This window comes from Scardinius erythrophthalmus (assembly GCF_964197995.2).
Source record: "Scardinius erythrophthalmus genome assembly, chromosome: 1".
Lineage (NCBI taxonomy): Eukaryota > Metazoa > Chordata > Actinopteri > Cypriniformes > Leuciscidae > Scardinius > Scardinius erythrophthalmus.
In genome coordinates this window covers 66,513,934-66,540,786 of record NC_138221.1, presented here as the reverse complement: position 1 = coordinate 66,540,786, position 26,853 = coordinate 66,513,934, and the positions used below count along the sequence as shown (strand labels likewise).

Sequence of the window (26,853 nt, the reverse complement as noted above, 5' to 3'; positions counted from 1 at the left end):
TGTCCACTTTCCACCACTTCCAGAGGTAGTTTAAAACACATTCGACCGGATTTCTTTCGTAGTGTAAACGCTCATGTGTTCAAACCACCGCAAAATACTGTCTACTCTCCGTCTACTGACCTAATGCATGAACATTATGGGAAGAGCACTAGACAGAGCTCTTAAACTTTGTCGGCTGGAGACCCAAGTTTGGTTTGAAGACGAAAAACGTATCAAGCACAATGTTCTCTCACCATTCCTGATTTCTAACACACACTCATTTTGTCCATTAGATCGAAAGATCTGAAAAAAAATAAATAAATAAATAAATTTTACCCGCCCATAGACCCTCTCCTCGAAGAAATCAGGACAGAAGTGGTTGAAAGTGGACAAAAGAGACGGAATAAAACACCAGGTGTAAACGGGAATGTGTCTCCTTCATCTACTTCTGATCCAATCGACCAAAGCGCATCTTTACCAGGTCTGTAAACAGGGCCTTAATTACAGGGCCTCGAAAGAGACCTGCATTGTTATTTTCGTGTCCAAGGAAATAAACTTTAAATATGCAGACTCAAGACAAAACCAACTAACCAAATTACAATAGTACAAGTAACAAAGACAATAACAGTTAGCATAAAGTCAATTTCATATCTCATGTTCAAGGCCCATAGGGAATCAATTGGAATGGAGGTTACTCTGTGGCCATAAGAGCCTGAGTAATCCACTAAGTCCTGGATTTGGCTCTCCAGCTGCTTCTGCTCCGTTTCTGACCTTGCAGGAAAGATTAAAGCAGTGGGCATTTCCTGGCAAACGCCTCAGAGCAGAGAGACACAATATCCCACTATTAGGACAAAGAGCCCCACACACAAGTCTATGTCAAAAGAGTTTCCTGCATGTCTGACCTGATCAGAGAAATAATTCAGGACACATTCTTGCATTTTTTTTTTTTTGATTGTTGGTCTTTGTTTGCACACATGCAAACGGATGTAGCATCTTGTGAAAAACCTTCCCAGAAGAGTGGAAGCTATTATTGCAGCAAAGGGAGAGGTTAATGCAATCTCTCCCACAAACGTCTGAAATCTAACACTCAGTGAGACAGAAGAGGCTCTGATGTTAATTGTTATTGATGGGGTCTGGCTCACTGCTCCAGTTCATCCCAAAGGTGTTCAGTGGGGCAGAGAGCCAACATGGCTGATCTTCAAGCGCTGTGTATCACTGGACTCCGTAACATGAGGAATCTAAAGGGAACAGGCTCATGACTTCAAGCCAAATTACTAGAAGAGTGCCTATTTGCAATTTATCAAGTGAAAAAGAAGTGTGCTTGTATTGAATGTGCACTTGTAGTGTACTAAAGCAATATGCACTGTGAAGCCGTGGTTTACAGTGAATTTATTACAGCTAAGGGCCGATGTTATACCCTGGAAATCCAGAGTTCTCGCGAGAGCACAAGTTGAATTTGCTCAGCGAGTTACTCTGGTGTCGAGTAATGATGCTCATTAAATATGCCCTTGTATCCGAGCTGCACCAATCACATCGGGTTATCTGATATAGGCGGGCCAGAGGCGAGCTAAACAGAAGACGACAGCACTGCGACGTCAAAGTCTTTACTAAACATTGCGAGATGGCTATGGATGAACACCAGTTGTTTGAAACGGCTTTGGCATCTACAATGAACGAGTTAGACTTGGTTTTTATCTAAAAGAGGAACAAAAGACGGCGCTCTAATCGTTCCTTTGCAAGAAGGGCGTTTTTGCAGTTTTGCCGACCGGATACGGCAAGAGTCTAATCTACCAGTTAGCTCCGCTGGTAGCTAAGCGTATGGGGCTTGTTGTGATTGGTCGTAGTGTTATCCAGTTGCGTGCAGTGAAATTTTCAAATTCATACTTGGTGCCGCCCCTCGAGCTGGGCGATTTTCATTAGTCGATGCCAGACCATTAATCTTTCAGATTTAAGTCTGGATTTCCAGGCTACCGATGTTAGGCATGACGCGGAGAGGAGTTTTTCTAAATTGTCTGTAAACCATGGCTTCATGGGGCTTATTGCTTTTATAAAATGGTTAGTCCATAAAAAATATTTATTTTAATATTTATTGCAGTGGCGCAATAAAATGTATTGAGTAACTAACAACAGCTTTGAACATGACTCAAGGACCGGAACTATCCGTATTTGCAGATAATATAATTTGAATCAAATAAAATGCCACTTAAGTGTACTTAAAGAGAGTCACTTTCATAACTATGTTTCACACTTAAGTACACTTCTATAAAGTGAACCTTGTAATGATGTCAAACCAAAAGGTTTTAATAACACTTATTTTAGTGTCCTAGTTACACGATACATGTTGTTACTATAGTAATATCTATATATGATGCATAACTAACCCTAAACCAGACCAAATCCTAACTCTAGTAAGTACATGTAGTTACTTAATATTACTCCGTACTTAAATGTATAATTACAGTGTAACAAAGACACCTTAAAATAAAGTGTAACCAAAGTTTTACCTTAAAGTACATTTCAAATAATTGTGATTTAATAATACTTTGTCATTTAAAAAAGTACACTTATTTTGATGTGTTGACTAACTCACTAAAGCACATGAAAAGTCCTTGATTATAGTTTTTAACTGTAGTGTATCATTCGATAGATAATATATTTTAAATGCACTAAATGCAACTTCACCTTTACAAATGTGTAATTACAAATATATTTAAATACATGACATGCACATTTCAAAAGAAATTACATAAAACTATATTTTAGTTTAGCATAAATGCTTGTCAGAACATTCAGCAGTTCACCATATTTCAAAGAAAATAAAAGTAATTATATGAAAATACATATAAAGATGTACTTAGATCCGACACTAATTTAATATAGTTAAATATTAGTTTAATATTTCGTTTAATTGAGTTTATAATTTTCTTATATAAATAACATGCAATAAAGTGTCTGAAAACATTACATTTACTATGGACTTAAATATATTATTTTAAAGTATATTATTTCTGTACTAAATGCTCTTTTTAAAAGTATGCTTAAGTGTACTTATTTTCAAAAGGGTATCAATGCAAAGTATTGCCCGTTCACCTGCCTCACTGAGTGTTTCCCTATCACTGTCTTGCCTCATGTTATGATCTTCTGCCTGTTTATTGGATTTACATTTCTGGATTATCATTTCTGCCCTGATAGCCCATTGGACTGTTTGCCAAAAATTGTTATTTGACTACTGCCTATTTTACTGACCCCGTTTGTGCCCATTGTTTACATTTATTAATTAAACTCTTCTGCAAAATGGATTGTAACTCAACCTTGAGTCAGAGGTCATCAGAGTGAGTTCATCAGAGTTCACAAACATGCTGAGTCTCTCATATGTTAACTGGTAATGCCAAAATTTAGTGAGAGCAGACAAAATGTGAAGCAAATACTGTACAGCAATGAAGTATTGAATCTTGTGTCTTAAATGTCGGCCTCTTGTGATTTTCCAGCGGTCAGAGTAATGAACCCTTGTCTTGATCTGTTCCCCGTCGCCGCCTCCAGCTGTAGCCTAACGAAAGTCAAAACCTAGGGAACAATTTCCATGTCACACAGTGGACAGCAGCTATAATTTCAAAGCACCTGCTCTGAACTGACATACACAGGGATTTAGTTCAGACTCCTAATTATCATCAAGAGCATTTAAAGCAACATTATCTTGGGATTTGTTTCACATTTCCATTGTGCTAATTAGCTGAAGATTGTCATGTTTTTAGGGGAAACATTCACAGAATACCATTGGACTGGACGAGAGGTGAAATTAAGACTCTGCGAATGGCCATGCCATACAAATTGAAGATAAAACTTGATTAGTATGTTCGGTTTGGCCATGATAAAGAAGAAGCACTTTATATCAAACAGTTAAATCGACAATTTAGCTATGACTGAGTGTATGAAATTGTGAGCCTTTAGATGAGTCATGCAAGACTCTCCGACGGCATTCATGCATTAGTTCAAACTCATGCAGGCTTATTGTTTAAGTTGGGAGTGTGATGAAGCTGAGGGAGGCGCTGAGTTCAGCAACATGAACTCAAATGAACTCTAACAACATTGTATGACGGCATTTCTGAACAAAGCTCCATTGCCCAGCACAACAGGAGCAAATTCCCTATTGTCCTCCGTACATACTGTGCATCACACACCAACTTAATCTACAAACCGGAATATTCAGGTTCTGTCCCCATAAGCACGCTCTCTCAACATGCTGACTCTACATGGGGACAAATTCCTAGAACACTTCCTCAATCTGGCAGTCGGGTGAATGTGCTAACTGAAAGTGATAGGGCAATGTCTGCCCGACCAAATACATCTTGCATGCAGTACATTTGCACATTTTGAAGAACACCGTTTTCTTTACCACTTTTTTCCACTTAGTCCATATGTGAAAAATCACCACATTTATAGTGAAATGCAGCACAATCCTGAAGTGACCAACCATAGAACCAATCTGAGACGTGGGAACCGCAAGGTGTGCTAGGTCACGTTAGTAAATCTTATTTAGATACCTGCCTAATGTTATAGCAGAAAAGCCAATACTGGTGTTTGCCGATAATAAAATGAATTAAAGCAACTTAAAAATCCAGTCTGGTTCAGTGAAATCAGTCTTTAAGTCTTCACAAGTACACACTTACATCTTTGTCATTATATGCTTTTTAATGCTGTGATCTTGGAGCTGATTGATTGTTTTGATTCATGGCTTGCAGCTGTTTTCTGAATATTGCCTATTTGAAGAAAATTAGTAGAAAAACATATTTCCAGAATCAAGACAACCTATAAAGTGGGCTATTAAAAAAAAAGTTACAAGCACACTGACTTGTGGATTCTACAGGAGAATATTATTTCTGAAACTAGTGGTGTGTCTATCTTGTTGACTAGCATTAGCATTGGTATTGATGAGCTTGAGACCGCTGAAGACCAGAACCGGTGCAAATGTAATGCAGAATTCGAACCAAATGATAGGATGCTCTGCCTGTCAGTGTATGTATTTCCATACCTCCGTGCAGAAATCAGCTTATTGAATATAAGCTCCAAAAACGACTCGTTTCGAATTTTGTCACATTATGGCTTAATAGTGCGACGGTCTTTAAGTCTTATCAACGCCTGCTTCTACATCATTGCATCTTTGGCCCTGCCCACTGGCGCGTTAGTGAGATGAGAAGAGAAATAAAAAAAAAAAGAAAACTGGACTAAAAATAACATTACCTTCCAAATGGTCCTAATGCTAGAAAGTGCTTATTTCAACTATGTGAATATTTCAGTCGAGCAGTATTAGTTTGGTTCGGTAGCCTATATTTCACTGCAGGTTCTTTGGTAAATCAGTCATGATTTCGGCGCAGGCTCTGTAGACTTTTAATGGAAGATATGAACCTGACAGTAATCCCACAACATGTAAGTAACCGTACAAATGACTAATCTGTGATCAGTGATTTCTGATATGATTCATGTACAGTAAGCATTCTTTGACCTCAAAATTATTTATTGCTGTTTATACGTCAGTAAATCAAGCCTGGGGCTAAACATTGATTGTTTAGCCACAGGCTTGATTTACTGACTTCACATTGTTTCTCTTAGTAGCATAAAAATAATCTCGTATTTTAATTGAGATTAAATTATATACAGAAAATTATCAAAAATGCTCCCTTTATAATCGCTGGAGCTGTCAATCAAACAGCACGAGTTTATCAGTGACTGAGTTCTGGACTCTCGCCAAAACTCCAATTATAATCAATGACGCTGTCTACACTGCACAATGAATCTCTTATTTACTTTGTGTTTGCACTTATTTATGATGAAAGCGTTCGTGAGTGTACATAAATCAAGTTGACGATGTCACTGATCTCATCATCACGACTCAATTACAAGATCACTGCATTCATGCACTCGAGACATGTCTGTCATCAACTACAATGCTCATCGCTGGTTAATCTCGACAGCTGTAATAATAAAAACATGTAATACTTATTTAATATGCAAATATGTAAGCCAATCACACCAGTGGGCGTTTACACTGAAGACTCACGCCCCTTCAAACAGTGCATTCAAATCAGATGGCTAAAATCAGGGTTGGAAAAATGCCTTTCATTTCTAAACTAAACATTATAAGTGCAACTCAGGAAACATAAAATGATTTAAAAAAAAATGCAGTTTGTTGTATATCAGCATAGCAGACATCTTTGTTCTATTGTTAAGGTCTGTTTTCAAATGTATGCTCTGGGTTTGTTTGGTTATGTCTGTATGCTTGGCCAGCTACTGTTGAGTAAAATATGACGTGTTTGCATTTCCACCTCATCTTGTTTTCTATCATGCATCATATTGCGGACATTACACAGTTTATGACCCCTTTAAAAAGAAAAGCAAAAGCACCATACACATCACAAAGGCACCATAGCAGTAGTCCATATGACGTCTACGTCTTCTAAAGTCAGTCAGTAGCTTTGTGTGAGGAACATACTGGAATTAAAGCAATTATTCTTCTAAATATTTCCTTTTGTGTTCGGTTTTTGGGTTAACTATTCCTGTAAATTGTGAGATCCAGACAAGGATACCAAGTAAGGAGACCTAAACAAAGGCCACTTTTAGGAGTTCTTGTGAGGTTTTAAGACCAACTTTGGAAAAGATGCTCACAAAATCTCTTGACCATTGGGTTTGAGGGATTACGTCTGCCTATATAGCCCTTAATGGCATTAACTGATCTCTTCCCCCGGCTCCTGCCTGAGAGACTAAAGATCCTTTAAGCTGACCAAACAATCTACAGGTTCATTAGACGGAAACAAACTCCCACTACTTCATTCCTTCAGTTTGCTTTTCCATCACATGTTGATTATAGTGCGTACCCTACTATTGCGCTCCACAGGCAGCTGTTACCCTCTCAAAGAGATATAAACTAGTGGACTGGTGATTGACCATGCAAAACATACCATGACATACTCCATATTGGCTCAAGATCCCACCAAGTCTGTATTATATTCTGTTATTATGTCCTTTTTATCATCTGTCAGTCATTAAATGGTAAGTCTGGTTGCTTACAGCACAATGTTGAACAGTATAATAATGATGATGGTTGCATTAACCTGAGGAACAATTGGTTATGATAACGATGAAAGATTAGACGGCTCTTACCTGGAGGGGTCCTTGGTATCGTTGGACACAAGAGAGCTTGAAAACTGGACACACACAATTCACTAACACTCCCCATGACTTCAGATTGAATGTTTGTCTGGTCTTTCTTTGCTGCTTTTCTCCCTTCAGTGCCCGGGTCAAGCAACGCATGCCAAAACCAGCGTGCCTGTCATGTTTCAGTATCTCACAGCGTTTGCATGGGACTCGTCCTCATGCTTGTGAGTGTGTTTTTCCTTGCTTGATAATCCCAGCGTCTCTGTGACATGCACACTCAGTACCTCACAATTTCATTTGTGTGTTTGTTTCCTCTTTCTTAACCTGCCACAAGAAGTGCAACGCTTCCCCTCTCGCTGCTAATAATGTCTTGCTCCACTTCTACTCTCCTAATCTGCTTCTTTCTCACACACACACACACTTACTATGAGATATTCTGAAGTCTACACACATATAATACACAACAGCAAACAGATTAAACACCACTGAAAATTTTGTCTGTTATTCTAAAAGACATGAAATTAATCAAACAAAAATTAACATGAATTCGACCCATGTTCCAGTCTTTCTAAGTGAACAACATATTAATGCACATTATCCCGAATAAACAAAGGCAAGATTGTACTTCATAATGTTTTATCAAAATGTAATAACTTGTTTCTCCTATGAAATGACGTTCTCGGGTCATGTGGGCCATTATAAAAACATAACCCAACAGCAAATTAGCCATTTGCTTCAGCATTCTTGGCACCGCCCACTTTTTGACATTCAATAGTATTTCACTGTTTTTCCTTATTATTGGCATAAATCTCTCACTTTATCTCTGTCACATGATCTGATGATCTATTGTTATTTTTCTTTCTTCCATTTTATTGGCTTAAAGCAAGGAATATTTCACATATGTGTAAAAATCTTTGACAAACATTTGATTTTCCATGTTGTAAAAGCTGGTATAAGACTCAACAGATGCTTTCTTTACAATGAAATTAAATCTATGATGAAGTTCCCGATGAAGTTAGGAACCTTTCTGGCTCCGCCCACTTTTCCCATCCAATCGTTTCAAAGTCACATTCTTATTCATTCTGAATATCCTAGAAATACATCATATTATGAAAGTAAAATGAGATAAGATGCATTGTGTTGACTTTAATTTTAATATAATAGAATTCATCTTTTTTTTATTACATAATTTACATTTAATTATTTCATTTTGATGACATAAAATCAACCTATCCCAAAGAATGTCATGAGTAATAAAAGGTCAGATCATGTAGAAATAGCACCTTTATTTTACAGATATGTTCAATTCCTTTCTGTAAAAACTTATTAAATTCTGCACATTTTGTTGTCAGTTCCACTAATATCATGTCTGAGGTTGGCATTGTGATCTAATATTATGTTATAATAAGTACGCTATATAAAGATTGGGTAACATTATATTTTGCAGAGTCCTTGTTACATATGTTACATGTACACTGAAAAAAATGATTCATCAAATTTAATCAATTTTTTTATCGTAAGTGGTTGCATTCAGCTGATTTTACCTACATTTAAACAAATGCATTAAGTTGAACTTAATCAATTTTAGTTCAACATGTTCAACTTCAACATGCATTTGTTTAAATGTAGGTAAAATCAATTGAATGCAACCACTTACGATAATTTTTTTTATTAAATTCAACGAATAATTTTTTTTCAGTAAATTATGTATAATTACATGCAACTAAACCGACCCTAATCCTACCCTAACCCTATAGTAAGTACATGTAGTTAATTATTGTTACTCAGTAATTAAATATATAATTACACTGTATCAATGACACCTTAAAATAAAGTGTAACCAAAGATTGCTTTATGAAATGAAAGGGGAAGAATAGTTCTGAACAGACAAGTTGTGAAATAAAATGTCTTAACTTGTCTACCACAACTATTCTTCCCCTTTCATTAAAGCAATAGCCTGCATATGAATATGCACTGAAATGCAGTGTGCAACTCTGTAACAGCTGGATCACTGATAGAGACACTGTTGTCCTTTAATGTCTTTCTCTTCAATCAACTGTGCCTGCATTACTGAGAATCACCCAGCAGTCGCATAACTAACACGTTACATGCCTCGGCCAATTATCGTTCAGACTGTCTTTCTGTCAATCACAGTCAAGAGACAGCGAGAAAAAGAAAGACGCTGAGGGACAAAAGTCTCTTGCGTGAGCTGCAAAGTCAGGGAACTGAAATGCTGCTGCTGCACGTCAAACACAACAGACTGTCTGTCAACTCAGCAGCTCTGCTCACATCCGACCTTCACCTCCCTGAGCTGACGTTCATTCTGCTGCTCTGAAGGCATACGGGCAGTAGTGCTGCCTTCTGAAAGACTAAAGCAGTGAAGTACACACATCTGAGCAATGCATTTACATGACAACAGTCCTTTAATATTATTATTAATATTCATATATTTATACACCTTCTTGGAATTAAAAGGTTCTTTTTAATATTTTTGTTTTCTAAATGAAAAGTCCCAAAATGTACACAACATAAAAAACATCATATAATGTAAATAAATTGTAACAGAATAAGAATATGTGAATAACTCAATTTAGACAAAAAATGTCAGATAGAACCTTATAATTCCAAAGTGACTAATATATTTAGCTGTTTTTCCTTATTATTGGCAGACAGTGCAGGTTAATCTGTCACTCTCTATGTCTGTCACACAAATATGATGATCCATTGCTATTTTCCTTTCTCCCATTTTGGTCTTTCACAAAATCTTACACAAATGTTGGATTTTCTATGTCGTAAAAGTAGTTATCAACAGATGTTTTCTTTATGATTCAGTTCAAACTATGATGAAGTTACCAATACAGTTATGAAAAAAAATTGCATTTGCAAAATCATTTCACAATCACAGCTGGGCATAACTAGAAAAAAAAAAAAAAAAAAAAAAAACAAGTTAAAGCTTTTATTCCGTTCCATGATTAGACTGCAAACCACAATTGATGTTTCCAAGTTAGTCAAGAGTGCGGGAACTTTGGATATACACTACCCCATTCAATTTTTTCTATCCCAGGTCATCTCAAATTCGTTGCTAAATCACAACATCATCTATGCATTAATGTTTCTATTTATTCAACCCCCCCCCTTATTTTTCCTTTATGTTTCCTTTATTTTTCCTTTATTTTTCCTATTCCTTAAATGCTGTATTCTGTAAATGCTGATGAAATGCAACAGAAGACACTTAAATTATGCTACAATGCTGCCCCTCAGAGGCCATGAAGTGTCAAAACTACTGCTGAGAGTCATTCAATTGTTAGGGAATTTTCTTTGGTAATCTCCTCAGTTCAATTTCATACTGAAGCCTTTCCTTGGACCCTTTCCAGGTCCCATTTGTTTTAATAAAAACAATCATACAAAACATTCAGACCTGATCTCTCATCTTCCTCCTTTGTCAAACTGTTTCTGGTGACATTCATGGGCCCCTTCAATGATTTTTATCCCAAATACTATCCTTCTAGTCTTTTATCTCACAAAAAAAAAGAAGATAATTTCAGGTGTTCTCATTAGCCACAGTGCTGAAAAAATGGGATAATTATTAAAAAAGTAAAAAAAAAAAAAAAAGTTATTTCTGTCAAATGAAGCAATACCAGATACTGAACACAATATTGTTCCCTTTGTGTCACTTACTTGGGAGCCTTAAACCCTCTGACATTTTCGTAAAAGGCCATTGGAATTGACATGTGGAGTTTACATGCCTGGCCACGCCTCTGGATATACGGGTATATAAGGCGGCCACCCTGCATCACACACTTCAGCTTTGTTCTTCGGAGCCTTCATGAGAAGCTATTTCCATTCACCTTGAAACTGCTGCTGGAACCAGAGCACACATCAGCGGTCTTTCTCAGCGTTGGCACAGATAAGTGAAGGGAGTTCCCCTGTGTGCATCAGTGGCTTTATGAAAGAGGCAAATTTCCTTAGAGGAGTGAATTCCTCTAAAAGAGCTTCACGGCGGATACGTCTTTTTAAAGGCCGTGTCCTTCTAGATGCCCTTCTTTCTCCCTCAGATGGGCAATAGCTCTGTCTTCACTGTATGGGCCGCACTCATGATGAAACAGTGTTCGTGGATGTATCCTGCTCTCACTGCAAGAGGGAACATTGGGAACATTGCAGTCACAACTTTCGTACTTTTACAAAAGTCTCCTCAGCTGCTTCCCGTCCTGGTCCTTCTACCTCCGGGTACGAGGCCTCGGTGGCGAGCAATGAGGGTGATCTGGGGTTTCCAATAATTCGCCATGAGTAACAAGGGATGCAAAGCCTCCCAACATGGCTTCCCCTGCCAGAAAAAACTGCCCACTTCGGGTACACCGGGGATCATTCCATTGGTGCCGCTAGTACAGAGTCTGGACAAGCGCTTTCCAGTCCTTCATGCTGGCTCATCAGAACGATCCAGTTTGGCTGTGCGATTCAGTTTTTCAGGCGCCTGCCCAGGTCCAACAGAATGCTTTCTATCTCATTACGAGCCGAGAACACATCAGTCCTCTGGGCAGAGATCGCTGTCCCTCCTAGTGAAGGACGTGATAGTACCTGTACAGGCTCCCGTTCAAGTTGCTCATACAGAGACACATCCTCTCATGTGTTCAACACCAAGATTCGCGGCAATAGTATGCATAATTTCATGTTTCAATCCTTCCTTAGCACAGACCGCTTCTAGGACCCTCCTTTTGGTTTGTCCCTTTCTCCTCACATCTTCACAAAGGTCGCAGAGGGCATTCGCATACTCAACTACCTTGGAGACTGGCTAATGCTAACCCACTCACAAGATTTGTTATGTGCACACAGGGACCTGGTCCATGATTGAGACCTCGGGTCAACTGGGAAAAGAGCAGACTCTTCCCAGTGCAGAGCATAGCTTTTCTCGGTGTGGAGTTGAACTCAATCACCATGAAAGCATGTCTTTCATAAGACTGTGCATAGTCAGTGCTGAACTGCATGAGACTGTTTAAGAACGTACTGCTGAAATACCACGGTTACAATGCTGGGGTTGATGTATATGAGACCTCTTCAGCATTGGCTTCAGGCTTGAGTCCCGAGATAGGCATGGCACAGCGGCACTCATTATGTGGCCATCACACCGGTTTGTCACCATTTATTCAGCCCTTTGTCGGACCCAAGCACCAAGTGCCCCAAGAACAAGTGTCCAGTCGTGTTGTTGTCACAAGAGATGCCTCCAGGACAGGGTGGAGCGCTGCATGCATACCCTCTTGGGATCTTTCTCTGGTCTCACAGGCTTTACAGAAATATACCTGTAAGCCCTTACAATCAGTTGAGCTTCGTGGCCTCTCTTTAAAGACGGTCCTCCTGATTGCACTCACCTCTGTCAAGAGGGTGGGCCGACCTACAAGCCAAGTCAAGTCACCTTTATTTATATAGCACTTTATAGAATACAGTTAGTTTCAGAGCAGCTTTACAGTGATAACAGGAAAATTATGTATTTTGGCTGTGCTGATTCAATTCTACTGTAAAGATCAATAAATAAATTAGTTTATTTAATCTATTAAGCAGTTCTGCAAAAAAATTGTCATTATCCAGCTCAGTTCAGTTCTCATACAACAGCGTCAGTACAGTCAGATCAATAATATTGTTGACTATTAAGCGAGAGGGCACAAGCCTTCTCCATTAGTGAATCATGCCTGTAATTTAGCCAGCATACTGTCAAGTTGTCCTGAGACCTCGGCCTGGATATGTGTCCAAAGTTCTCACTACTCCCTACAGGGACCAAGTGGTGAACTTGCAAACAATCCCTCCTGATGAGGGATGTCCCTGTTGTGTCTGTTGTACGCATATACCTGGACCATATGCAGAGCTTCAGGAATTCTGAGTAGCTCTCTGACTGCTTTGGAGGTCAGCAGAAGGGGAAGGCTGACTCCAAACAGAGACTGGTACCGTGCCCATTGGGAGTGAGAGCTCACTCCACTTGAGGTATCGCAGCCACGTCGCCTGTGAACCCTTGGGTTTGATGCATATGAGTCTGCTTCAGCATTGCCTTCAGGCTCATCAGGTGGAGCCCACCACAGAGACTCTTCCCTATGTAGTACTCCATACTGGTGAGTCCATAGGATGTATTTTCCACATAATAACTTCCTCCTTGGGGTAGGATGTGGTCTCCGTAGTGTTTCTTTATCAATGAGAAGGAGAACGCTTCTCAACGTTAACAACCAGGTGTACTCATGTCGTAAAAATAATAATAAAAAAAACTCAGAAGAGTGTGGCCTGAGTGACCTCTCCCTGGAGATGAGGAGGACCCCTTCTTAGGGAGACCTGAGGTCATTAACCTGGGTGTCGGAAGGTGGCGAGTTAGCATAGCTGCACTTGCTGTTGGCACGATGAGGCTTTCCTGCATCTGCACCGTGGCACAGTTCAGTACTAGTGACATTTAGGATATGGACCCCTAGTGTCTCTCATTCGACACAATGTCGAAGTGAGTGACAGAAAGTTACTGTTATGTTATGAAAGTTATCTCGGTTACTGGTGTAACTTCCATTCCCTGATGTAGGGGAATGAGATGTTATGTCTCTCCTGCCAATCAATCTCCTCAAATGTCGCGGAGGGGTTGTGATGCCGTCTTGGCTACTCAGAACAAACCTGAAGTGTGTGATGCACACTGGCCGCCTTAGGGCCTGCTCACATATCACGTCTTTTGCGCGCGCAAGTTCGTTATTTCAAATGTAGCCGCGCGGTATGCGCGCTCATAATGGAAGCGACGCGGTCGCGGTGCGACGCGCTCGTTTTTTCCAAGCGCGTCCGCGCCGCATCGAGATAAAAACATCTCAACTTTTCAGAATGCCGCAAGCGCACCGCAGGTCACGTGACAAGAACCAAGCTTAGCAACGACAGACGCCTCCGAAGCGCAACCACCTCGAGCGCTTTGGAAAAAGGAGAACGCGGCGCGCCTAGCGTTTTCGACGCGTTTTTATGCGCGATATGTGAGCGCCGCCTTATATACCCATGTGTCTGAGGGCGTGGCCAGGCATGCAAATTCCACACGCCAATTCCAATGGCATTTTCTGAAAACATCAAAGGGGCTCCCAAGTGTGCCCCCTAGTGTCTCTCATTTGACATAATGTATCTTTCTCTTTCCAATTCCTTGATATTTTTGATGAATAAAATAAGTGAAATTTAAACTTTTTAAAAATATTTCAACACCCATCAATACTACTGAAATAAAGCTCCAGTGTTAAGAATGCCAACAAATATCATGGGGTGCACTTATTTTTTCACAGCACTGTACATAAATCAAAAAACAATTTTAAATGATTAAATGTTAGATCAATCATACAAGCAGCTGTCTACAAAAACACTGTAGTGGTTGTTGTTGCTAATTTGTAATTGGGGTTGACTTTATTAAAATATAAATAAATAAAATAAATATTGATAAAGTATGAAAATAATTATAGCATTCTGGTAAATTGTATTCTTCCATAATGGTCAATAAAATTAAAGTTAATCTCTAATCTTGATTATTAATATAATGCAGTGGTGCTGTAAATGGCCAATATGTCATATGACAACATGTTTGTGATTAATTCATATCAAAAGAAATTAAATAAACCATTAAATCTATCCTGCAGTCTCAGTTTTCTACTTTACATTGAAATTATAATTCTGATTCTGTTTTTTTCTACCTCAGTTCAAATTCAGGATCTGTATTGTATTGTCGAAGGCAGGCTGAATTTATGGCACATAAAACTGGCAGGAAAAGAATCAGCTCGAGTCTTTCTGTCAAAGGCAGAGATGTGATATGCAGCGCTAAAGCACCTCCTACGCCTCCTGTCCTCCTCTCCGCAGATCTGTGAACACAGAGAGAGCAGCGGAAAACTGCACACAAGCTCACATTCTGACATGCCTTAAGACAATTATAGCCTTATAGAATTGTATGTTTTGTATTGAACTTTCATATTTTCATAAATAAGCAGTAAGTATATGTGTGTCTGATCTCTGACCTGGCGCATCATGTGAGTTCAGAAACGTCACTGCAGAGGCACACAATTAACACAGGTTTAGAGCAACTTGATGGTGAGTAATTGTTCATATATGGAAAGTGTGAGAATGTTCATTTGTTTTATGAAAATGTTGGTTTCAGTTGGTATTTCACACATCTGAAGAGTCTGACAGGATTAAACTATAAATAAAGGCTGTGAAATGTTGACTCGTTCTGCATGTGTTTGTGAGTTTATCAGGTGTCATGTTGAACTGTTCGTGTGGGTGGAAGAGAGCTCTCGGGTGGCCAGAGCTTCACGCTTTCGGCCCACAACTGTTCAAATACCTACAAAAGCAGCTCATAAACTCTCACTGATGCTGGTTTAGATGTAACATCTGGATTTAAAGCTCAAACATCTTCCAGAGCCTGTGCGATCAAGAGAAGAGCTGATCCTGAGTCAGTGTGATCTGAGATTGTAGTATTGACCTCTAGTATTGAGTTACAACACTGACCCGACAGCATATATATACAGCTATATGTATACTGCTCAACGTCAGTGAGTAAACAGTTGTGCAATGAGAAACCAGATCAGACAGAAACACACTCGTGCTTCAGATTTTTAATCACTTTTCATCAGTAACCTTACACTGATTCATTTCAACTAATAGACTCACATTAATTTTGTGGTTCACATCAGGTTTTGATGTTCTGAGTATTTATGAAATGACACACACATACTCTGAATAAGTTTTGTAAGTCAAAAGAAGCAAATTAATAAATGTAAATAAACATAAATTGAAAACTCAACACGCAACATTTGGCATGAAGTGCACTATTTGGCTCTAGTGAGTTCAGCTTATAGAAAGCATGATCCTATTGAAGGGACTGGATAAAGGGGTTATTAACGGAATAAATCAGATTTAATTTACAGACATTTATACATTTTCTGAAGAGGACTGAACAGGCAGGCATAAGTTGTCATAGCAGTGTGTGTGTGGGTGTTGATATGTGGTTGCCAATTATTCAGGGCGGTTGCTTGAGGATTTCTTATTTGTCTCCTTCAACATAAGTCTATGGGAGTGTATCTATTGTTTCATCACACTAGCAAGATTCTCTCAGTTCACTATCAATCAAGCTAACTGCAATAAACCATGTGATTTCCTTTAAGAGGCAAATCATATCCTGTAACAGGCACTTGCCACACTTTTCTATTCTGGGATGAATTCTGCTCTCAGCAAACTGAACAATGAATAATTGAGAAGAGAAAGTCTTTCCATCTCACTGAACATCATAAAACAGCAAACACTATCCTGAAGAAGAGCATTTTGAAGCTGGTCAATTTCGTCATTACCAAAATATTCCACAATTCTCCAAAGTCAATGTCTTTTTCGTTGATTTGTGTGAATGTTATTATTTTTTTTATTTTTTTTTTCAGAAGTTATAAAACTACAATGAAGTAAATTGTATTTTATGTTTACTCAAAGTTTCACTGTGAGTTTTCAGATAGAAGATGAAAGAATGGAAGTGAAGATCTAAACTGATCCAAACACACATGCTGAGATGATGCAATCTAAGATGTACAAGACTAAGGATTGACATTTTATACTTTTATAAGTGAAACCAAAGCTGTGTTAGAAATTGCCCCTATTTCATATTTCTACTAATGGGTGCCCCCCAAAAAGTTTCAGAAGTAATTAAAAGTTGCCCCCCTTTCAATATTTATCAACAACAATATTGTGGTCAAAAAATGCATTTGAATTATAATGAATATGTCAATGTGTACAAAACAGCAATGAATATTAATACCTGGAAACGAAAATAGAATAATCCCGCTATAACGACGTGACGTCTCATGTAACGTTGCCATAAAGCATTAGCGTTGATATTGGCGTAGCATACTGTGTAAAAATAGCATGTAAACACGGAAACTTGCGTGATTCGTTACTGTTTTGTACAGTTAAGTACACGTTTTTATCGTGCTATTGCTTCTGGCTTTTGTTTTGTATGCTCACCATTGGCAGATTTTTTAAATGGTTCAAGAGGGCAAGTAACCTACTCAGCAAAGTTGTTAGTTACATTTCCAGATACAATGTTATAAAGGTAGTAAAGCCAAGATGCCAAACAAAGGACAATAATATGACGCGTAAATAATCCAGCGCCAGCACCTGGTTGACATCTCAAAGTACAATAGGTGGCGGTATTGCATTATAACGCTGCCATTTGTCATAAAACAGAAGACGACACAGCGCGAGAATATGACTCGTTAGACTCGTCGATCAAAAGTACACGGAAAAGGGGTCAAAACCACCAACTGGTTCACCCACCTCCGCGTCCATCTTCCTGCAGATTTCGCCACTATATAGAGAGTAAGTTGCAATTATTTTGCAAGTCCTGAAATGGGAAATGGCACATTAACCTGACAACTGCTGACGCCTCTCATCCCTTGAGGCTTTTAGTCAAAAAGTGTGCTCATTCGGATAAAAACTTGTTGTTTATTTCATACTGTATATTTAGAGAGGAATATTTTTGTTGTATTTGTATCCAAAATAGGGCAATATGAGCTTTATGGAACGCTAAACTCTCACACATAATTTGTTTTAATAAAGGCTTTCTGAAGCGAAGCCATGTGTTTATGTAAGACAAATATCCATATTTATAACTTTTGAAACTGCAATCACTAGCTTCCGGTAACGTCCGTCCGCGCATTACGAGAAAGTTGAGTTCCGACGCATGACGTAGGATGTAGGAGTAGCGTATAAGCTTAGGTGAGAGTAGACACCTCACCAAACATATAGGGCTGGGCAACAAACTCAAGCTCCTCCCACATTTCTCTTTAAAAATTTCCATTTCTAATTCGTGAACAGTGTTTTATTTTTCTCTATCTTCTGTGCCTCCTCGTTCCTCAATACATCATGCGTTGAGTCAGGGCTTCTCTTGCTCTTTGGCTGGAACTTCGGAAGCCAGTGATTTTAGTTTAAAAAGTTATAAATATGGATATGTTTTATTAATTCATCTTTATTAATCCATCTGAAGCTGTATGGATTACTTTTATGATGGATGGATGCGCTTTTTTGGGCTTTAAAATCTCAGTTACTTTTCACTCCCATTATAAAGCTGGGAAGAGCCAGGCTGTTTTTTAATATAACTCCGAACGTGTTTGGCTGAAAGAAGAAAGTCATATACACCTAGGATGGCTCGAGGGTTGAGTACATTATGGGATATTCTTCATTTTTGGGTGAACGAACCTCTTTTAAATATAAAACTGAGGCACATCACTCTATACCCTGCTGTTCACATTGAAATTACGCTTCACATTATTAAGGTAAGGAACGCAAGCTGATGCAGAATGATCTGACGGCTGCGCGCTGTAAGTCTAAAGGACCTGTTTGAGACATGCCCAAAACTCATAACATTCGAATCCTCCCAAGATGTCAGTGTTTACCACGCAAACAATGCATGTGGACTCAACATCACAGGACTGCGATTCAATAAATGTTTCAAGAAACACGCAACATGTAGGCTACAGTATTTCCTCCATGATGTAAATCACAGCCTTGCACGTGCAATGCCATTTTTATCACTTTAGGCATGATGAAGCAGATATTCAAGCGTGTGTCCTACCGTAGCTCTCCTCATCCATCTTCAGCTGACAGACACTGACGCAGGAACAGTGAAGGAGCGTCAACAATAATGTGGAGGGATCCAGCTACTCTCCTCTGTCTAGCCCATGCAGTCTCTCTCTCTCTCTCTCTCTCTCTCTCTCTCTCTCTCTCTCTCTCTCTCTCTCTCTCTCTCTCTCTCTCTGCTGCAGCTCTGCTGCTGTTCAGCCTCAGACCGACTCCTCCTCAACAGATGAGATGACGTCACTCACAGCATGTGCGCGAGAGCACGGCTATCAGACTGTCATACATGTTGAATACCTCCAGTGGTGCTGGAATAAATATTTAGACAAAACAATTAGGTGCAAACCAAAGCTTCAGCTCTCAGACTGGGAATATTCTTGCTGTGAGGAAACTGTCTTGGTCACACTGAGCTGATGTGAACATAATGAGCTCTAAAATATTAGGCTACTTTTAAAAGAACTTTAAAATATGAATAATATATTTACATTATGTCCATTAATGGATGAATGCGAGTTGTGTTAAGCAAGTTGTCAGGCTGGTTGGCTGTTCAAAGGTTTTGGTTATACTCTAGTTTATAGCGTAAGAGGGTAGCAACAAACAGAAAATGTATATAACATATATGACATATATAACATGCTATAACATATTTAAAACACTTTTACGCCAAATTTTGCCCTAATGACTTTATAGGTTATTTCAACCTGATATTTCATGAGCTGAACTGTGGAATGTTCAGCTCATGAAAAATGGGGGCAAAAATAAAAGGGTTGCGTTTATAATTTTGTTCAGTGTATATACTGGCCCTGATAATCAGCATATTTACTTCCCACTAGCTCCGTTTCTGTAAATCAGTTATGATGAATGAATGACTCTCACCCGTTGCTTTGGTCTTCGTCAACAGCCGCTTGCATCTCCTGCTGGTGAGCCGACTAACAGCAGATGGAGTTCATGCATCGGTAATCTACTGTTATTCCTGCAGTTGCCAGACGTGCAATGTTGAATTTTCTTATGAAATTGAACCACTGAATTTGTGGAGGCGAATATTCAGGCAGAATGGACTCCAATAAGTTTTGCCAATAAGCTCCCAGACACTTTCTCCCTTTTTTATCACTCCTACTTTATAAAGACTTATAGATGCTCTAAAATAGGAACTCTTTTTCCCTTTCGTCAGCAGGGAACTCCGACGCCTCGTCGGGGGAGTTCCCCTGACGAATTGGGATCACGCTAGGGAGACCAATTGCCTTCGAGTGAATTAAAACGAGCCAATGAACATTGGCATGCAACATTTGCATTCCGCAGCCCGCCTATCAACGCGGGTATAAAGCCCGGAAGCAAACATTGCATCATCGCTTTCTGCTTCGGAGCCGACCGGTTGTGTCCTCTCTGAGTGAATGAGCTTAAGATTGTATCTTTCTTACGCTCTACAAGTCTGCTGTTTCAGGAGGGGATCTTTCTGTGTTGGTGAGACGGCGCTTCAGCGACCACGCGATTCCTGTCTGCCGGCTGCGTCTACACTTAATTCAAAAGCTGTTTTCACAGCTGGTAAACGGTTGAGTGCGCACAGCGGGCTTGCAGTTTCCCCGCTGTGTCGCCGCGTTGGATCCCTGTGTGCTTCAGCACAATAAAGAGAGTACTTTCTTCCTGAAAGAGCAACACGAGTGAAGATCGCGTCCTTTTCAGGATGACGTTTCACTCGTGTGTTTCTGGATGCGATCGTTTCCTGTCCTCATTGACGGCCACGACCGCTGTTTCACATGCCTAATCGGTGTGTTGAAGCTGCGTTCGTGGGTGGTTCATGCTCTCTCATGAGTGCATGACCACGTCGGCACGTTGTTCGTCTCCCCTTTTTAAAGGATCGAGCCGTTCAGCGTGCCGTGTGCTGTCGAGCGCCGGCTGACAGCGCGGGTTGTCACGGCAACTCAGCGCGCGTCATTCGGCGCTCTAGATGCGCGGCCGAGACTCGTGTGCCTCTACGAGGTTGAGTCCCATTTGCTTGTTCCCCAATTTAGTTCCTTTTCTAAAAAGAGGACTACTTTGGTTAATGAGCATTTGGTGGTCTGAGGGTTACAGTGCGGAATGTCTCGCCAGGTGAAAGACCCTCACGAGCTTCCTACTCCTCTAGCGCATCGCAAACATGCTGAGACTGTGTTCGTGGGTGGTTTATGCTTTCTTATGAGAGCATGACCACGTCGGCACGTTGTTCGCCTTGCCTGCAGGCTTGAGCGCTCAGCGTGCCGTGTGTCATCGAGGCGATGGCCACGTTCACTGTCTTGCATGCCTGGTTGACTGCCACGATCACTGTTTCACATGCCTAATCAGTGTGTTGAGACTGTGTTCGTGGGTGGTTCATGTTCTCTCATGAGTGCATGTCCACGTCGGCACGTTGTTCGTCTCGTCTTTCTCGTAAAGACTTCAGACGCTCAGCGTGCCGTGTGCCGTCGAAGCTTTCGGATGGGGTTCTGGTCCTTCTCATGAGGGACCAAGCAGTTCATTCGGGGCTCCAGGGAGGACAGATGTCGATTGCTACATCGGAGAGAGGGCTGTTATACTCTGAAAATGATGCTGAGTTCCTACTATAATGGTGTGTTCTCATGCTGAAGGTTCAGACTTGACAGCCACACTTTCCTGGGCTATTCTAAAGTGCCTGGATGTGTGTGAAAAATTTTGGCAGTACGGAAGCTTTTTGGTGCCAATATGGCAAGCCAAACATGCCTAAATCTGCAAAAGTTTTTCCTCTCTCACTACCCCTGCACTTTCACTGCACGTGGGTAGTTCTGACTCGGGGTGGAGCTGCGCTTAGTGACTGACCGTGATTAGTCACAACGCTGGCCCTCGGTCAGACGATGTCCACCCTAGTGGTCCAGGAGCGCCTCAAAACCAGCCCGCTCAGAGTTGTTTCCCCCTAGCAAAAGGTAGGGAAATAACTCTGAGAGAAGCGACCAGAGTATGTGACGTTCTGCTCTTCGGGAGTGCGTGTCATCACCACTCCTTCCCCCGGGAGAGGGCCGGGTGGAGAATTTTGTTTCTGTTCCGCCGCTGGTCATCCAGTCAGTGGTACCCAAAGTTTGAGCAGTCCACTTCCTCTAAGTCGTTCACGGGCCCCAGCGCTCAGATGGCAGTGAGGGCTTCGGCCTCGTCACTCTCGTCTCTCGCTGGGTGAGGCGGAAATCAGGACTCGATGCCCCCGGGCCTCGCTCCTAGTTTCCCCTCACGGTCGAGACTGGCAGTAAAATAAGACCAGTCTCCTCCGTCCGAGAGGGTCAGAATGGCAGTGCGCGCCACCCCTGATCTGCGCTGCTCTCGTTCCCCTCTCCCCAGCTCTCAGATAGCAGTGGCGCCACCCCGGTCACGCCACTCCTGTCTGCCGCTGGGCGGGAAGGTATGGAGACCAGCAGCTGCCCTTGGGCCTCGCTCCTTGTCTCCTCCCCTTCTCTCGCCAGGCGACAGCCCGCAGCAGAACACTCTAGGGTCTTCTCTGCCGTCTGTCCCCCGGTGGAGGCAGGTAGGTGTTGTCCAAATACACACCCAGACCCCGCTCTCGGCCGCTACAATGCCACCGGAGCCGTGTCCCTGCCTTCCGCCTCGCTGCCCCTCCGCGGGTACGCCGGCGGTGCGGGTGGGCTCGTTGCGGCAGTTTCTCGGAGCCTGGCTAGCGCTCCCGAAGCCGTCGCACTGGCTCATCCACACCATCCGGCTCGGCTATGCAACTCTTGCACACCGGCCTCCCAAGTTCAAGGGCATCCACTTTACCCGTGTGCGTTCAGTGGATGCTCCTATCTTGCGGAAAGAGATCGACGCCCTGCTGGCGAAGGACGCGATCGAGCCGGTCCCTCCAGCCGATATGAGGTCAGGGTTTTACAGCCCTTACTTCATTGTACCCAAGAAAGGCGGTGGGTTACGGCCAATCCTGGATCTGCGAGTATTGAATCGGGCCCTGCACAAGCTCCCGTTCAAGATGCTCACGCAGAAACGCATTTTCGAATGCATCCGTCCCCGGGATTGGTTTGCAGCGATCAACCTGAGGGACGCGTACTTTCATGTCTCGATTCTTCCTCGACACAGACCATTTCTTCGGTTTGCTTTCGAGGGTCGAGCATATCAGTACAAGGTCCTACCCTTCGGGCTGGCCCTGTCGCCCCGTGTCTTCACGAAAGTCGCGGAGGCGGCCATTGTTCCCATGAGAGAACAAGGCGTTCGCATTCTCAACTATCTCGACGACTGGCTCATTCTTGCTCACTCGCGAGATGTGTTGTGCGATCACAGGGACATGGTGCTCCGTCACCTCAGTCAGTTGGGGCTTCAGGTCAACTGGGAGAAGAGCAAACTCAGCCCCGTGCAGAGGATCTCTTATCTCGGTATGGAACTGGACTCGGTCGCTCAGACTGCGCGCCTCACAGAGGAGCGCGTCCAGTCAGTGCTCACCTGTCTCAAGTCCTTTCGAGGCAAGACAGCGGTCCCACTGAAACAGTTTCAGAGGCTCCTGGGGCATATGGCAGCCGCAGTAACGCCGCTCGGCTTGTTGCATATGAGACCGCTCCAGCACTGGCTTCACGATCGAGTCCCGAGGTGGGCGTGGCAGAGCGGCACGTTCCGGGTCAAAGTCACCCCGCACTGTCGCCAAACCTTCACCCCTTGGTCGGATCCTGGGTTTCTACGGGCCGGAGTGCCCCTAGTCCATGTTTCCAGGCATGCTGTGGTGTTCACAGATGCTTCTGCCAAGGGTTGGGGGGCCACGTACAAAGGGCATGCAGTCTCGGGTCTGTGGACGGGGCCCCAGCTGCATTGGCACATCAACTGCCTAGAGTTGCAAGCAGTACGCTTGGCCTTGTGTCGCCTCAAGGGGTTTCTCAGACACAAGCACGTACTGGTCCGTACGGACAGCACTGCGACCGTTGCGTACATCAACCGACAAGGTGGTCTGCGCTCCCGTCGTATGTCGCGACTCGCCTCCCACCTCCTCCTATGGAGTCAGAAGCTTCTGAGGTCGCTTCATGCCGTTCATGTCCCAGGGGAGTTCAATTGTGTGGCCGACGAGCTTTCACGTCAGCCTCCCCTTCCGGGAGAATGGCGACTCCATCCCCAGGTGGTCCAGCTGATTTGGCGAATCTTCGGAGCCGCACAGGTAGACCTGTTTGCCTCTCCGGACACGACCCATTGCCAGTGGTATTACTCCCTGACCGAAGGAACTCTCGGCACGGATGCCCTGGCACACAGCTGGCCCCGGGACCTACGCAAATATGCGTTTCCCCCAGTGAGCCTTCTTGCACAGACTCTGTGCAAGGTCAGGGAGGACGAGGAGCAGGTCCTTTTGGTGGCCCCGTTTTGGCCAACCCGGACTTGGTTCCCAGAACTCATGCTCCTCGCGACAGCCCCTCCTTGGCCGATTCCTCTGAGGAACGACCTTCTTTCTCAGAGACGGGGCACTCTATGGCACCCGTGTCCAGACCTCTGGAAACTCCATGTCTGGTCCCTGGACGGGATGCGGAGGTTCTAGATGGCCTGCCACAGGCAGTGGTAGATACCATCTCTTCAGCTAGAGCCCCCTCTACGAGGCGCCTCTACGCTCTGAAGTGGAACCTGTTCGTCGGCTGGTGTTCTTCCCACGGGGAGAACCCACGAACTTGCCAGATCAGAGTCGTGCTCTCCTTCCTACAACAGGGGTTGAAGGCTGTCTCCCTCCACCCTCAAAGTGTATGTTGCCGCAATAGCCGCACATCACGATGTAGTTGAAGGTAAGTCCGTGGGGAAGCACGACCTGGTCATCAGATTCCTCAAGGGTGCTAGGAGGCTAAATCCAAAAAAGCGGCTCGGATATGTGCCCAAGGTTCCTACCACTCCCTTCGCGGACCAGGTAGTGAACCTGCAAGCGCTGCCCCTGGAGGAGGCAGACCCAGCCCTAGCTTTTCTCTGTCCCGTCCGGGCCCTCCGGGTTTATATAGACAGAACGCAAAGCTTTAGGACCTCAGATCAGCTCTTTGTTTGTTATGGAGGCCAGCAGAAGGGGAAGGCTTTCTCCAAGCAGAGGTTAGCCCACTGGCTAGTGGATGCTATCACCAGGGCTTATGAGTCCCAGGGTGAGCCCTGCCCTCCCAGGTTGCGGGCTCATTCCACTAGGAGTGTTGCCGCTTCTTGGGCTCTGGCACAAGGCACCTCGCTAACAGACATTTGTAGAGCTGCGGGCTGGGCGACACCGAACACGTTCGCTAGGTTTTATAGCCTACGTGTGGAACCGGTTTCCTCCCGAGTACTCGCTACGGCCAGTAATTAGAGGGAATAGGTGTGTCGGCTTGCGACGCCATTCCGTGAGCGGATACGTGCGTCTTTTTGCTCCGTTGGTTACCCAACAAACGGCTAACCTCGTGAGTTCCTCCATCACCCTTCCGGTGCCAGGCGTTGCGGACCGCCCGGCACCAGGTCTGCTACCTTCAGTCTGCCCTTGACAGACTCATTCTGTCGTCCCTGTTGAGTACGCTCCACACTCCTCCGGACTGGGACTACCTTCAAGGACTGCCATATGTTTCACTACCCTACGTGGTTAGTACATGTGTGTATTTGAGGGCCTTCCTCTAGGCTGCCTCAGCTTCCGCAGCGTTCCCCCCCATTATTATTTTCCTTGGGGACGGGCACGCTTTCCCAGTGTTATCCAATATCCACTGATTGGGTCTTGTGGAACAGCAGTGTGATTCCCTAGCTAGCTCCCGCAAAATTTCTGGAAACTGCTGCAGGGCTGTAGCTTAGCTGGGCGCTGGAAGGGGCCAGCACCATGGCGTTTTGGTAGGGATCCCAATTCGTCAGGGGAACTCCCCCGACGAGGCGTCGGAGTTCCCTGCTGACGAAAGGGAACGTCTCGGTTACGTATGGTAACCCTCGTTCCCTGAGTCCAGGGAACGGAGATGCCTCGTCCCGTCGCCATGTTGCTGTACCTTCGTGGAGGGCTGGACACTGTTCGGCTCCTCAGCGAAAAACGATGATGCAATGTTTGCTTCCGGGCTTTATACCCGCGTTGATAGGCGGGCTGCGGAATGCAAATGTTGCATGCCAATGTTCATTGGCTCGTTTTAATTCACTCGAAGGCAATTGGTCTCCCTAGCGTGATCACAATTCGTCAGGGGAACTCCCCCGACGAGGCGTCTCCGTTCCCTGGACTCAGGGAACGAGGGTTACCATACGTAACCGAGACTTTATCCATTTGGATTTAATGCACATATTGTAAATACTCAGTTATCAGAATATTGACAGGTATTTTCTCCAGGGTTTGGTCTCTTGTTGACTTTCCTCCTTAATAATACACTGTAATTTAATATTTTATTATATATATATATATATATATACAGTACTGTGCAAAAGTCTTAGGCATGTTAAAATCCAAACCAAAAAAAAAAAAAAACGATTTTAAGTCAGTTATTTATATGTTTTGCTGTAGTGTGTCAATAGGAAATATCAGTTTACATTTCCAAACATTATTTTTGCCATTAATTGTAATAATCCAGTTAGATTTCTGTATGCACAAGGAGTCTGACAACAGCCGGTATGATCTGAACCTTCCTGCAAAGCTACAGTACTGTGAAAAGTACTGGCACTTGTGTTAAAATGCTGTAAAGTGAGAATGCTTTCAAAAATAAAATCACAAATTGAAAGTATTTATGATTTAACTTCTATTAACTAATTCAAATCAATATATGGTGTAACGACCCTTTGTGTTTAAAACGCCTTTTGTCCAGGTACACTTGCGCATAGTTTTTCAGGTATCTTTGCAGGAAGGTTTCTTCAAGCGTCTCGGAGACGTTCCCGCAGTTCCTCTGGATTTAGTCTGTCTTAGTTTCTTCTGTTTCTTCATGTAATCACAGACGGACTCGATGATGGTGAGATCAGATCATACTGTTGTCAGACTCCTTGTGCATACACACATCTCACTGGATTATTACAATTAATGGCAAAAAGAATGTTTGGAAATGTAAACTGATATTTCCTATTGACACACTACAGCAAAAGATATAAATAACTGACTTAAAACCTTTTTTTTTTTTTTGGACTTTTTGACCTAAGACTTTTGCAAAGTAGGCCTACTGTATATATATATATATATATATATATATATATATATATATATATATATATATATATATATATATA

General features: G+C 42.6%; 1 protein-coding gene across 1 annotated transcript in view; it reads right to left on the bottom strand.

Annotated features, from left to right (window-relative positions):
- cyth1a (cytohesin 1a) overlaps positions 1–7,423 on the bottom strand; it is a 60,736-nt gene extending 53,313 nt beyond the window's left edge. Inside the window, exon 1 of the mRNA XM_081381303.1 lies at positions 7,135–7,423. Within this exon, the coding sequence (XP_081237429.1) occupies positions 7,135–7,210 (76 nt within the window). The 5' untranslated portion in view covers positions 7,211–7,423. The remainder of the gene's footprint in view (positions 1–7,134) is intronic.
- Positions 7,424–26,853: the final 19,430 nt, after the last annotated feature.